We start from the raw sequence: 15,634 nt of genomic DNA, 5'->3' as shown, positions 1-15,634 counted from the left end.
AGTTTCATGGTTACAGTCACTGTTTGCAGTGATTTGGGAGTCCAAGAAAATAAAGTCTGTCACTGTTTCCATTGTTTACCCATCTGTTTGCCATGAAGTGATGGGACCGGATTCCATGATCTTAGTTTTTTGAAGGTTGAGTTTTAAGACAGCTTTTTAACTCTCCTCTTTCACCCTCATCAAGAGGTTCTTTACTTCCTCTTCGCCTTCTGCCGTTAGGGTGGTGTCAGCTGCGTATCTGAGATTATTGATATTTCTCCCAGCAATCTTGATTCCAGCTTGAGCTTCATCCAGCCTGGCATTTTGCATGATGTACTCTGCATATAAGATAAATAAGCAGGGTGACAATATACAGCCTTGACGTACTCCTTTTCCAGTTTTGAATCAGTCTGTTGTTCCATGTCCGGTTCTAACTGTAGCTTCTTGACCTGCATACAGATTTCTCAGGAGACAGCTAACGTGGTCTGATATTCCCATCTCTTGAAGAATTTTCCACAGTTTGTTTTGATCTACACAGTCAAAGGCTTTGGCGTAGTCAATAAAGCAGAAGTTTTTCTGGAATTCCTTTGCTTTTTCTATGATCTGATGGATGTTGGCAATTTGATCTCTGGGTCCTCTGCCTTTTCTAAATCCTGCTCGTACGTCTGGAAGTTCTTGGTTCATGTAGTGTTGAAGCCTGACTTGAAGGATTTTGAGCATCACCATGCTAGCATGTGAAAGGAGCCCAACTGTGTGGTAGTGTGAGCATTCTTTGGCATTGCCCTTCTTTGGGATTGGAATGAAAACTGACCTTTTCCAGTCCTGTGGCCACTGCTGAGTTTTCCAATTTGCTGAGATATTAAGTGCAGCAACTTTTTTTTTTTTTTCATTTAAAGGATTTTATTTCTCCAGATAGGAAGGCTACAAAGTTAAATCCTTAATAACCAAAATTTTATATAATACTTCATTCTTCAAAACTGCCACAGACTTTTGAGCTCTGGACACCCAAGTTAAACAAAAACCCAAACCTTCATGCTTTCTCAGTAAATGTACATCTTTCTCAAGAGGCCTTGCATGCTAACTCCACAGCTGAAATTCCTGTTACACGACTGAACCAAACTGAAATCAGGCTGCAGTCAACCTGCGTAGGCCCTGATGGGCATGGGGCTCTGGTCCACTTCTCTCCCATTCCTGGATCCATCATGGTCCATTCAACGTCTGTTTGCTGCCGACGGTGAGCTCCAAGGTCAGGAAACTGAAGGTTGTGCATGTCTACACGTGGTTCCCTTGGAGCCCCAGCAGGGACCCTTCCTCCAAGATTCATTCTGTACTATCTGATCTGAAGATTAATAACATTGAAAAGAGATCACCCTGGTACATACGGCTTTGTTTAAGAAACACAACATTACAAGCACTTTTGAAGGCCCTTGTGTTGCGGTCCTCTCCCATTTTCTGAGATAACCACTCTCCAGAATTTCCTATGAATTATTTCACAATTGCTTTTTTATTAATCTTTCTTTTATAGATTGCTGTTGTGGCTGTCATGTGCAAACCCCACAGATGTCCACACATCAATTTTACAGGAAATATATGTGTGTGAGTATGATGATTTTAATAAGTCATGTATGTGTTTGCATTTTAATTGATATAGCAAGTCCTAGAGCCTTGATCAGTGTGTGCTGGTAATATTTAAAACTTTATTAAAGATTCATAAGTTAGTTCAGTGCTTTAAAAATGAAACATATAAAGATTTTAATTTGTTTCAGTATACAACACATAGGTTATAGAACTCAAAACAGTAGTCTGTTAACTTGATAAATGAAACTTGGAAGTATGAGAAGCCTGAATTCCAAATGTCAGAAATTTAAAATGAATTTGGATCAGCAAAGTATCCCCCCAAAGCTACCCTTATAAGTAATCTTTAAACTTCTTAAGCTTAATTAGAAAAATTAGAAGAATATGCATGATTAGATAGTAAGATCAATCGGGAGAAAAATTTTCTTAAGTGTAGTTACCAAGAGAGCACTGTGAGTATCAATCCAAACTAGGAAGATTTAGGTGCTGTTATTTGCCCCTAAAAGCTTAAACTTCTAAAATGATGGTGTGTTGATACACAATATGTGTTTTTCTCTTTCTGACTCGCTTCACTCTGTATGAGAGATTCTCGGTCCATCCACATCTCTACAAATGACCCAATTCTGCTCCTCTTTATGGCAGAGTAATGTTCTAGTATATGGATGCACCACACCATCCTTATCCATTCATCTGTCATATGGAATCTAGAAAAACGATACAGATGAGCCCATTTCCAGGGCAGGACTAGGGGTGCAGATTAGAGCGTGGACCTGTGGACACAGCAGGAAGGAGGGGGGCCGGGTTGAGAGAGGGGCGCTGACACACGTACACTGCCGTGTGTAAAATAGCTCGCTAGCTGTAGCACGGGGGGCTCAGCTCGGTGCTCGGTGGGGACCTGGAGGGGTGGCGTGGGGAGGGAGGCTCCAGGAGGAGGAGCTGTGTGTATGCATACAGCCGATTCACTTCATCAAACAGCAGAAACGAGCACAGCCTCGTACAGCGATTACACTCCAATAAAAAAATAAAATGATAGCGGCTGCAGTACTCTGAAAACTGCTGCAGTATTGTTCCTTTATATGTTTACCTTTTTACTTGTTAGTAGGAAATGTAAATACTTGCAGATAGAACGAAGGTACAATCTTCTGTTAGGATTTGAAAATGAAGCTGGTTCAAGCAGGATTTTATGGAGACTGCAGGAACCTGAACTGGACGGTGGAGCTGAGTTCTGAATCTGACACCCTCACCCTTTTGTTGTATTGGCAGGTACTGCCCTGGCGGACCTGATTCAGATTTTGAATATTCCACCCAGTCTTACACTGGATATGAGGTAAAGTAATGTGAGGCTGACCGGAGGAATGTTATGTCATACTTTACTTAGCATATGCTTTTACAAGTACTGGCTTTCTTAAAATTTTTCTTTCTTATTTTTTTCTTGATTGCACAAGTTACTCATTCATGAAACATTTGCCAAGTGCCTCTATATATTGTTCCAGTCACTGCAGAAATACTTACCTAAGCGCTTATTAGTAACATATGTCAACACTGTTCTAAACGCTTTACAACTTTAAATCTGGCAACATTTTGAAGGTAGACACTATTATTATCATAGTTTTATGGATAAGGAAACTGGAGCCTAGAAGGCTTTCACCACTGACCTGGAAGACACATCCCGAACGTAACAGGGCCAGGCCTTGAATTCTGTGCACCTCACCAGGATGTTTTCCTGCCTCTGCAACCGTGAAAAAGACAGGTCAGGTCTTGTGGATCTGCATTCTAATAAGTGGAGGGTAGATAGTAATGATGCTGGGAAGGACTGAAGGCAAAAGAAGAAGAGGGCAGCAGAGGATGAGATGGTTAGATAGCATCACCGACTCAGTGGTCATGAGTTGGAGCAAATTCCAAGAGATGGTGAAGGACAGGGAAGTCGGGCATGCTGCAGTCCACGGGGTCACAAAAAGGGGACATGACTTAGTGACTGGACAACAGCAAGACAGTAATGAAACAAACGAAAAAATATCAGGTACCAGCCGACATGGGAAGCGGGGAAGTAAAGTCAAGTGAGATATAGGAGAGGGTGACTTTAGCTTGGTGGCTGGGAGGCGTGACGTGGTAACTGAGCCCCGAATGACAAGAAGAAGGCTTTCAGGAAAATCAAGAAGGAGCATCCCTAGCAGAGAGAATAGATAAAAGGAGGAGCCAGAGTGAGAAACAGCAGGGTGCTGGAGCAGAGCGGGTGAGGGCAGAATGAGATCTGGGAGACAGTGACACAGAGGCTTGTAAGGCAAGGCAAGAAGTTTGTTATATTGGGCTGGCCAAAAAGTTTGTCCAGGTTTTTCCATAAACTGTCAAGGAAAAACCCGAGTGAACTTTTTGGCCAACCCGATTGGTGTCAACGTGCAGCCATCCAGGTTTAAAGCAGAGGAATGGTATAATCCAGGTAGGTTTTAAGAGGCCTTTGATGGCTCTTGCGGGGGCAAGAGTGAGAGCAGGAGGCCACCGAGCAGGCTTTCCAAGCAGTCAACCCCTTCAGAAGAGGCTGGCAGCCAGCAACCTAAGTGATTTATCTTCTTATGTATGGTTTTTCATTTTTTTCCTTTTTTTTTTTTTAATAGATCAAATTGTAAAAATACAAAAGAAATCGCTCAGTGAAAATGCTCCCTCTCATCACTTTCCCTGGCCACCCCATTCGGCTCCAGCCCACTGAACAGTCAGTTAGTCTCAGCCCTTTCCTGTTCATCCAGCATAGATATTAACAGCATATAGATATAAAGGCAATTCATCTTCTTCATCCTGGCTTTGTACACTGCAGGTAGTCTGTCAAGACCTTGCCTTTCTCATTTAACGATGTGTCTTCAGGGAACATTTTCTTTTTATTCTATTTATTTATTATTTTTGGCTGTGCTGGGTCTTCACCTCTGCACACAGTCTTTCTCTGGCTGCAGTGCACAGGGCCCCTCTTCATTGTGGCTTCCCTTGTGGAGCACAGGTTCCAGGCACGCGGCTTCAGTAGCTGCCGCACGAGGGCTCAGTAGCTGGGAACATTTTCTACCAGGACATTGTCTGGTGGCCGTTGCTTTGTACGACGGCATGAAGACTTCGCGTTAAGCCATCACAAACTGTGTTGTAATTTAATGATCTGGTGCAAAGGTTATTTTCTCAAGGAACTCTTTCTGAATATGCATGTACACCTCTGTCTAGGGCAGCAAAACAGTTTGGTGACCCTGGGGATTCCATCAGCATTTACACAAAGCTGTAACTATGACCCAGGGAGCTGCCTGCTGTTGAATGGAGACCAGCCAGATAATCTTCAGGTCATTATTTCAAACTGACCAAACTGAGGAAGGAAGAAAGGAGCCCAAGAGAATTTTAGTTTTTTATACAACCCTTTTGAAACTACACCTTATTTTTAATTCAATGTGGGCATGACAGGATATTTTTCTTTTTTTAGCCAACCTCCATGCGAGCTATCCGTGCCAGATATGACCCTTACCTGCAGACAAGACACCGGATAGAACAGGTAAGGTTTTACAAAGCATTGTTATATTAGATCTTTATACTCAGGAGGTACTGTTGCTTGATTTGAGTCGAACTGGAAATAACTGAAAGAATATTTCTCTCCTTTAGAAGTTTTTAATATCCCATTGAGGGAGAGGACAGTTTTGCAGTTCCTAGCAGGGTCAAAAACGCCACTTGCTTTAAAGACCATATTATTTTCTGTAAGGATTTTATAGTCTCTAAAGCTCTTTGAGTTTGTAGAAAGTCATGCGTGTTATGAAACTTACAGTGTGTGGCAAAGGTCTTAGACAATAGGTAGGTGGATTGAATTTTAGCTTCCATAAGCCAAGTGAGAAAGAAGTATAGTGGCTGGTTTGCTGGGATGAGAATAGGGAATTGACTACAGGGCAATGAGGGACTCGTGGAAACTATGAAATTGTTCTGTATAATGGTGGTTGTGGTGGTTACACAACTCTAAACTCATTTAATTGTGCACTTAAAGTTAATGGATTTTATTGTGTGGGGTTGGCCAGAAAAGTTGCAGCATCTTACGGGAAAACCCAAATGAACTTTTTGGCCAACCCAATGTGTAAATTGTATCTTAATATAACTGATTAAAAAACAAGTACTATGTCAGTGGCCTTGCAGTGTTCAAGAAGTCTGAACATTAATTTCATTTTAAACTTGTCTGATTTAAAACAACGCAAGCACTGTCCATAGTTTTAATAGTAACATCTAGTCAGGCAACTAGACAGTCTGAAAGGGAAAGTAACACGTAACAGAAAGTCACTTCTGTGTTCCTTTCTTTTTTAGCCATGGTATTTAATTTATTTAAAATGTTTCAGTAAAGCTTGAAAGGTTTCTGTTTACCAAGAAGGAGTATGGGCTCTGGAAGATGTAGAAAGTACCAGAGGGCAGTGATTCTTTTCCCAGCTGTGAATGTACTAGAATCACCTGAATGATGTTTCGCCACTGGAGTTATGCGGTGCTGTCTGATTTAGGGTCCAGGCAAGATACTTTGAAAAAGCTACCAGGAAGATTTAATTGTGTATCCGTGGTGAACGACCGTAGATGGAGTGTTCCTTTAGTGTTGATAGCTGTATACACATACTTAGATATTTCCATGGGTTCCACATGCATGCACATACGCTTACGTATGTGTAAGGATTTACATATGTATTGGGTTGGCCAAAATGTTCATTTGGGTTTTTCCATAAGATGTTATGGAAGAGCCAGAATGAAGTTTTTGGCCAACCTGCTATAAGGATGTATGTATTTATAAGTTGCTATTTTCCATTTTCAGAAATTAGTATTCAAAAAGATAACTTTCTGCTCATATTAAGTACGGATATCCTCTTTACTTAGTACATTAGAGTTCATAATTTGTAGTCCGCTTGACTGAGTTTTTCTCAAGCCAACACCTGGCAAGAAATCGAAATACCTGTTTTTAAAAATTAGAATCTTGACTTATTGTTGTTGAAAAATGGAAAGATCTGTATCATTGTATCCCCACGTAGAGGAGATATTATATTTCAGACTGATTTTTTCCCCCCAACCTCTGAAACCAGGCTAAAAAGGTGCCACCTGTATCCAGAATCTTCACAATTCAAAACTGCAAAGTTTTCATTTGAAACTGCTGTCTTAATGCTGCTTTCTCATCTGGTGTTCACTTTCTTTGGTTTGCATCAAGTCCTGGTTATATTGCCTGCAGTCTTCTTTGTCATCAGTGCTGACCTCAAGGTCTGGCATAAAGTACATATTTAGGGGGCTTCCCTGGTGGTCCAGGGGTTAAGACTTTGCCTTCCAGTGCAGGGGTACAGGTTCAGTCCCTAGTCAGGGAGCTAAGATTCTACGTGCCTCCTGGGCAAAAAGACAAAACATGAAACAGAAGCAGTCTGGTAACAAATTCAGTGAAGTCTCCTTAAAAAATACATAATCGAGAAAGATTTGTTCATTCTATTACAGTGTATGCAATTATATCTTGTATGATCTTGCTGCTAATTTATATTCTCTGTATTTTTGAATGTTCACTTAACTCTGTAAGTTGACATCAAACTTTTGATTATTTTAAATTCTTACTCTTCCTTCTTATTTGAGCCATAATTATTTTTCTTTCGGACTCTGGAGCCTGTTTTCTTGAGTCTGTAGAATTTGCTCAACGTGTTTGCTTCTCACTTTTAAACTGTAGTGATGAAAACACTGCCAAGTCAAATTAGACATTTTCAGTAAGAAGAGGAGTTGACTATCCTTCCTAATGCTGACGAATTTTTGTCTTTCAGTTAAAACAACTTGGTCACAGTGTGGATAAAGTGGAATTTATCGTGATGGGTGGAACATTTATGGCCCTTCCAGAAGAATACAGAGATTATTTTATTCGAAATTTACATGATGCCTTATCAGGACATACCTCCAACAATATTTATGAGGCCGTCAAGTAAGAAATCCTTATTTTATCACATTCACCTCAGTGGTTGTTGGTTTGTCCTCCTAGCAGCAGTCTGAGCATTCCTTCTGCTCTGTGTCTATCCTCCTAATTCTTTGGGGGACAAGGGGAGAGGTTTTCATTCTTTTCACTTGCATGGTTTTCATGGGTGGTACCGTTAAATACATTTTTTCCAATTTTACTGAGATGTAGTTGACATTCAATACTGTCTGCAGGTGTACAGCATAATGACTTCACTTATATCCTGAAATGGTGACCACCATAAGTTTAGTTAACAAGAATCGTCTCATGCAGTCCTAGTGGTTGTTGTTACTGCTATATTGTGGAGAGACGGGTTATGTTTTTTAAAAGTGACTGTGGTCCATTGGCATTAGTATTCTCACAAAGTCACTGTGCAAAAGAATAAAAGGGGAAAAAAAAGAAAAACAACAAAACATACAAAATCACTGTGCAGATCTTTTCGGCCTTCGGCTGGTCTAAGCTGCAGGAGTGGCCTTGATTGCAGTTGGTGAGCTCACCCAGAAAGAGCACGGGCGGTACTTTTAATCTGAGACCGTGAGCTGCTATCAAATTCACAGAACAAATGACTATTATTTAATAGTTATTGTTTTATGACTTGCTATCTGATGACTGTTGAGTCATTTCTCTTTGTGAATGGGATCGTTTATTCGTTTCAAATTCTAGTTGATAATTCAGAAGACAGCTATGCTTTCTTTTGATACCTCCTGTCTCCATTTTTAGTGAGAAGAAAACTAAAATTTGCTAAGTTTGGTGATTTTAGAAGGGAAAGTCTTAAAATAGTTTTTATTTTCAGAAATTTCAGGGACACCTGGGTAAGCTACCTAGCTAAGTACTCTGCCTTTAATTACTGAACGTTAATTGAAGGCCCACTAGGGACCGTGCTCTGCCTGGGGTACCGGGAACAACACGGTGAACAAGACGGATGCTGTCCTTGCCCTGGCGGTGCTCACATTCTGCTGGTTCAACAGATAACAGACAGTAGGTGCCGTGATGGAGACAGACTGCTGTGCTGGAGAAACACAGGCTGATCCTGAACGTGACCTGGTGATGTTTAAGCTGAGATGGGAAGTATATGGAGGAGCCAGTCAGGCCAGGCTCAGGAAACAGATTAGACAGAGACACTGAAACAAGGAAGAAACGTGAGGTGCTCCTCAGAGAGGAGGCAGATGTGGCTAGATTCCAGCGAACCGAGGAGCAGATGTCATGAGGGGAGCTTGAGGAGTCAGGTCACGCTGGATGTTGAGGACTTACAAACGTTGGAATCGGCAGTAGGAAGCAGGAGAATGGTTTGAAGCCAGAGAGTGGCGTGTTCAGGTTTGTAGGTCTGAAGGCATCCCGGCTCTTGTGTGGCAAGTGGATTTGAGGGGTGCCAGAGCAGAAGTGGTAACCCAGGTGGGAGGCTGTTGTGCCCACCCCTGCTCGAATGAGGGTGGTGGCCGCAGTGACAGAAAAGGGTAGATGGGTTAGAGCTATATTTTATTGCTGGTGGACTTTGAATCAGGTTGGTAATAAGAAAGAGGGAGTCGAGGATGACACCCAGTTTGGGGTCGTAGAAAGCGACCGAGGGTAGCGCTGCCTACCAAGATGGAAGAACAGGGGAAAGAATGGGTTTGTGGGAGAAAAGTCAAGACTTTTCCTTTGGCTTTATTAAGTTTGAAATGCCTCAAGTGGGGACATGTGTAGGCAGTACTAGAGATGCCTGGGCTGGCAATAAATGGTCCAGAAAAAAAATGTTCTGTAACATTTCATGGAAAAATGTGAACGAACTTTTGGCCAGCCCTATAAAACTGAGGATTATCAGATTGTTACAGGTGTTTATCATCACGCAAATGGATGCGCTTACCTTATGGGAGAGTCTCATGCATCTCCAGGGTACACTACATGAAAAAGCAAGTTTTAGAGCAGCTCTTACTGTGTGATCCCGTCTTTTGTGTGGCCATGCCATGGAAGAGGTGATAGAATCATGGTCATCATTGGCACCCATTAGAACCGTGGCGGGAGGGACGTGGGAAATGGGCGTGAAGGGGGGCAGTCACATTTACACTGTCTGCAGTGTGCTGGGCGCTGCAATAAGTATTTACTTACTTAATTCTCCCAAGAAATCTTTGAGTTATATATTTAAATCATCCCTGTTGTACAAGTGAGGAAACTGAGGCCCAGAGAGATGAAGCCACTTGGCCCAGGTCCACAGGAGGTGAAGTGGGGCTTGTGAATCCGAGGCAGCTTTGTTTTCAGAGCCTAAACTTGGCTATAGTTATAACGGAGGACATCGTGCCAGGCGTAAAATGAATGAGAGTGCCTGTCTGTGTGTGTGTGAGCACACGTTTGTATACATCACCAGAGCTTCAAAATACTGGAAGAAATAGGTTTCTTTTTCTTTTTTTCCTTGCACCCCCTCTCCCACTGCCTTCAGGCTTTTTTCTGGATTCTTTTTTATTACAGTGGGGGTGGGTTGGGTGCAGGATGACAGTTAATCATAAGGTTGTTCAAACAGTGCCTCTCTCAAGTTTTTTGCAGGGTGATAATAAGTAGGACTTCAGTTCAGTTCAGTTCAGTCACTCAGTCGTGTCCGACTCTTTGTGACCCCATGAATCACAGCACGCCAGGCCTCCCTGTCCATCACCAACTCCCAGAGTTCACTCAGACTCACGTCCATCAAGTCCGTGATGCCATCCAGCCATCTCATCCTCTGTCGTCCCCTTCTCCTCCTGCCCCCAGTCCCTCCCAGCATCAGAGTCTTGATGTAGGACTTGAATGAACCCAAAGATGCTTTCATTATCCTGTAATTAGAATGGTTCTTGGCATGCAGCAGCCACAAGCAAACTGATGAATGAATTTTGAATGATCGTCTGTTGGTCGGATATTGACAACTAATGACCCACGTAGGGGTGCCTCTTGGAATGGGGGACAGGGTGCTGTGCTCACCCTACTTCAATCCCCTTAATGTCTTAATGCTCTCCTTTGGGTGGGTAAAAATGAAAAGAGTAGAGAGACTTTTTCATAAGTTTAAATAAATCTCCAGGGTACTTTTGAAATATGAGGGAAGTGGGCAGGACACAGCCTTTAAAAGAATGAGACGGGCATGTGTCCAACTCTCTGCAAACCCATGGACTGTAACCCACCCGACGACTCTGCCCGTGGAATTTCTCAGGCAAGAAGACTGGACTGGGTTGCCGTTTCCTTCTCTAGGGGATCTTCCTGACCCAAGGGTCAAACACAGGTCTCCTGCATCTTCTACACTGGCAGGCAAATCCTTTACCGTTGAGCCACCTGGGAAACCCATGACACGGCCATGGGACATGGCAGACTGCTTGGAACCACCATGGTGGAACAGTTAGCCTCTAGTAGACACTGAGCCTTAGCATACGCTCATTGTAATGCATTAGCATGCTAAATAGCACACCCAGCAGCGCCATGACCGTTCTAAGGCTGACCAAAGAGGTCAAAAGGTGGATGGTGATTCCTGGAAATCTCTGCCCCTTCCCCAGAATAATTGGAATAATTCTCCCGCTTGTCATAGTTACCATTCAGTCAGTCGTGTCCGACTCTGCTACCCCATGGACCGCAGCGCACCAGGATTCCCTGTCCTTCACTGTCTCCCAGAGTTTGCTAAAGCTCATATCGATTGAGTAGGTGACACCATCCAACCATCTCATCCTCTGTCGTCCCCTTCTCCTCCTGCCCCCAATCTTTCGCAGCATCAGGGTCTTTTCCAATGAGTTGGCTCTTTGCATCAGGTGACCAAACTATTGGAGTTTCAGCTTCAGCATCAGTCCTTCCTATGAGTATTCAGGGCTGACTTCTTTTAGAATTGACTGGTTTGATCTCTTCGCAGTCCAAAGGACTCTCAAAAGTCTTCTCCAGCACCGCAGTTCAAAAGCATCAATTCTTTGGCACTCAGTCTTCTTTATGGTCCAACTCTCTCATCCATGCGTGACTACTGGAAAAACCATAGCCTTGACCAGATGGACCTTTATCAGCAAAGCGATGTCTCTGCCTTTTAATACACTGTCTAGGTTTGTCATGGCTTTTCTTCCAAGGAGCAAGCGTCTTTTAATTTCATGGCTGCAGTCACCATCTGCAATGATTTTGGAGCCCCAAATATAAAGTCTGACACTTGTTTCCATTGTTTCCCCATCTGTTTGCATGAAGTGATGGGACCAGATTCACTTCTTACCTATCACTTCATTTCAGAATTCTTTTGTGACAAAGCTATAACCTCAGATTCAGCAACAGTTTGAGGTGCCCGGGTGGAGTGCTCAGCGTCTGGAAGAGTGGGTGTGAGCAGCCTACTTTGTGTGATGGCCACCAGAGGAGGCGATGGGTTAAATCTGTGTCCATGAAGCGACTTTGAGCAACAGCAGGTCAGCCTGATCTCCATCCTGCAGGGCCTTGAGTAGCAGCATGAAATGGGACCTTATTTTTACTGCTCATTCGGAACCTTGATCATTCATGAATATGAGTCATACTGAGTAAAACGCTGAAGTCTTTCAAACTTTTGAGGGAGTCATGATGTAATCCAACGCCTTCTTCCTAATAATACTGACAAACAGATGACAGCTTAGAATAAAACGCAATTAGAGGAAAAACAGCCTTAATTAGTTCAAAGCCCCATGACGTTAGGATGACAGCAGTACCTCAGCGGATTACTGCCTAAAAATCCACTGAACTCTGAGAATGCCCTCTTAGGATCAGATCATCTGTTCAGACCATCACATTTTTCTCTCCCCGTGCTTATGTGTTATACATTCTTTTCTCACTGCAGCTGTTCTCTTGTTGCAGACCTTGTGCATTAAGTGAGTTTGAATCATAAATATCTTAGACTTGTTCCACCCCTCAACCCCCCTCCATGAAAATTTGCTGCAGAGATTTTTAGTCTGTTTGCTAGCTAGGCCAGCTGAAGATGTGTATAATGTATTTTTAGGATACAGTTAATTTGACATTTTATCAACTGAAACTTTAAAATTTTGCAATGCAAAGAGATAGAGGGAAACAATAGAATGGAAAATACTAGAGATCTCTTCAGGAAAATTAGAGATACCAAGGGAACATTTCATGCAAAGATGGGCTCAATAAAGGACAGAAACAGTATAGACCTACCAGAAGCAGAAGATACTAAGAAGAGGTGCAAGAATACATAGAAAAACTATACAAAAAAGTTCTTAATGACCCAGATAACCTCAGTGGTATGTACACTCACCTAGAGCCAGAGATCCTGGAATGCATCTTGATGAACAAAGCTGGTGGAGGTGATGGAATTCCAGCTGAGCTATATTTAAAATCCTGAAAGATGATGCTGGGAAAGTGCTGCACTCAATATGTCAGCAACTTTGGAAAACTCAGCAGTGGCCACAGGACTGGAAAAGGTCAGTTTTCATTCCAATCCCAAAGAAAGGCAATGCTAGAGAATGTTCAAACTGCCACACAATTGCACTCATCTCACACGCTAGCAAAGTAATGCTCAAAATTCTCCAAGCCAGGCTTCAACAGTACGTGAACCAAGAACTTCCAGATGTACAAGCTGAGGAACCAGAGATCAAGTTGCCAACATCCACTGCATCAGAGAAAAAGCAAGAGCGTTCTACTTCTGCTTTATTGACTATGCCAAAACGTTTGACTGTGTGGATCACAACAAACTGTGGAAAATTCTTAAAGAGATGGGACTACCAGACCACGTGACCTGCCTCCTGAGAAATCTGTATGCAGGTTAAGAAGCTACAGTTAGAACCAGATGTTGAACAATGGACTGGTACCAAATTGGGAAAGGAGTACATCAAGGCTGTATATTGTCATCTTGGTTTTTTAACTTCTATGCAGAGTACATCATGCAAGATGCCAGGCTGGATGAAGCTCAGGCTGGAATCAAGATTGCTGGGGGAAATATCAATAACCTCAGATATATAGCTGACACCACCCTAATGGCAGAAGGTGAAGAGGAAATAAAGATCCTCTTGATGAAAGTGAAAGAGGAGAGTGAAAAAAGCTGACTTAAAATTCAACATTCAGGAAACGAAGAGGAACTAAAAAGCCTTTGATGAAAGTGAAAGAGGAGAGTGAAAAAGTTGACTTAAAACTCCACATTCAGAAAACGAAGATCATGGCATCTGGTCCCATCACTTCATGGGAAATAGATGGGGAAACAGTGGAAACAGTGTCAGACTTTATTTTTGGGGGCTCCAAAATCACTGCAGATGGTGACTGCAGCCATGAAATTAAAAGACGCTTACTCCTTGGAAGAAAAGTTATCACCAACCTAGATAGCATATTGAAAAGCAGAGACATTACTTTGCCAACAAAGGTCTGTCTAGTCAAAGCTATGGTTTTTCCAGTAGTTGTGTATGGATGTGAGAGTTGGACCATGAAGAAGAATGGGCACCAGAGAACTGATGCTTTGGAACTGTGGTGCTGGAGAAGACTCTTGAGAGTCTCTTGGACTGCAGGGAAATCAGATCAGTCCATCCTAAAGGAAATCAGTCCTGAATATTCATTGGAAGGACTGATGCTGAAGCTGAAACTCTAATACTTTGGCCACCTGATATGAAGAACTGACTCCTTAGAAACAGACCCTGATGCTGGGAAAGGTTGAAGCCAAGAAGAGGATGACAGAGAGCAAGATGGTTGGATGGCATCACCGACTCAATGGACATGAATTTGAACAAGCTTCAGGAGTTGGTGATGGACAGGGAGGCCTGGCATGCTGTGGTCCATGGGGTGGCAAAGAGTTGGACATGACTGAATGACTGAACTGATATTCTTTGTGTGACGTTTTAGCTCTATTTTTACAGAAATGGTCTGATGCCTAGGGGTGTTTATAAATCGTCCTTTTTTGGGGTGAAATGAACTTTTATTCTGTAACTTCAGGTCACAATATGTGTGTAGAAAAAGCCTTTTGAAGAAGAAAGCCTCTTTCTCTAAAGGACAGACCAGAGCTGGCGTTGTTTTGTTTCTGTTCTTTAATTTACCTCAAGGGGGCAATAAACACTTTATTTTCAGATAAAAATTTATATGTGATTTGAGTTTTCATTGCAGCAAATATGAATGGCTCTCAGGAAGTAGTGAAAGTACAGTCTGGGAGCCATTAAACCAGCCATAAATGCTACACTGAGTCCTGCCAACCCACTTGACATGTTTTGCTTTTTTTCTCCTGGCCTCTATGCTTTTATGAAATAATCTAGAAAAAGCAAATTTGCAGTCTTGTGTTTGTGGAGGTAAATTTTTACTGCCAGCTCCCTATAATAAAGTTGGTATTTGTTTTTTAGGGAAGCTTTGTGTAATTTGAAGAAATAGTTGTCTGGTTGGTACTACAGAACTAGAGACGCAGAAAACTTTTCAAATGTTGACATCCTTGCAAAATGTAGACCAGCCCGGAGGTACTGTGTTTTGGACATAACATTTCCTGCAAAATTTTTGGATGGATGTTTACCTTACTGTTCTCTAAATTCTCTTGCACAGATGGTATTTAAGAAAAATATTTGGGTTCCCTAGTGTGGCTCACCTCTCTCAGATGTAAGGTAGTGAATTCATGTTTATTTTCCTATTATTTTCCTAGTTTGCGTGCATGAGTCCTCAGTCATGTCTGACTCTTTGTGACACTGTGGACTGTAACCCACCAGGCTCCTCTGTCCATGGGATTCTCCGGGCAGGAATACTGGAGCGGGCTGCTTTTTCTTTCTCCAGGGGATCTTCCCGACCCAGGGATTGAATCCGGCGTCTCCTGCACTGGCAGGCGGATTCTTTACCACTGTGCCACCAGGGAATCCTTATTTTCCTAGTAGTTGATGTCAGTATGACTACACAGATACAGTGCTGAGTTACACACTGGGACTTCCCTGTTGGTCTTGTGGCTGAGCAATACAGGTGGCCCAGGTTCGATCCCTAGTCAGGGAACTGGATCCCACGTGCTGCAACTAAGACCCAGCACAGCCAAATTTTAAAAAATAAATAAATTTTCTTGAAGTTATTATTCGTATTGTCAACCTCATTGAAAGTTAGTAGCCGTTGTTCGAATTCACATCAAGCTGTATGGTTAGCTCGACTCTATCCCTGCTTCACTATCGTGTATCACATCTAATTCACGTTTTGCCTTTTTTCTGAAAAGATGAGTTAGAGTAGGGAAAACCC

The 15,634-nt window shown here is 42.5% G+C and overlaps 1 protein-coding gene across 1 annotated transcript in view; it reads left to right on the top strand.

Moving 5' to 3' along the window:
- Nucleotides 1-15,634, top strand: part of ELP3 (elongator acetyltransferase complex subunit 3) — a 124,639-nt gene that overhangs the window by 19,702 nt on the left and 89,303 nt on the right. Inside the window, exons 4-7 of the mRNA XM_052644852.1 lie at nucleotides 1,505-1,575; nucleotides 2,818-2,881; nucleotides 5,003-5,071; nucleotides 7,329-7,483. Of these exons, the coding sequence (XP_052500812.1) occupies nucleotides 1,505-1,575; nucleotides 2,818-2,881; nucleotides 5,003-5,071; nucleotides 7,329-7,483 (359 nt within the window). The remainder of the gene's footprint in view (nucleotides 1-1,504; nucleotides 1,576-2,817; nucleotides 2,882-5,002; nucleotides 5,072-7,328; nucleotides 7,484-15,634) is intronic.

Source organism: Budorcas taxicolor, chromosome 8 (assembly GCF_023091745.1).
Source record: "Budorcas taxicolor isolate Tak-1 chromosome 8, Takin1.1, whole genome shotgun sequence".
NCBI classification, from domain to species: domain Eukaryota; kingdom Metazoa; phylum Chordata; class Mammalia; order Artiodactyla; family Bovidae; genus Budorcas; species Budorcas taxicolor.
Note: the sequence above shows the minus strand (reverse complement) of the source record. Positions and strands in the feature narration are given on the sequence as shown.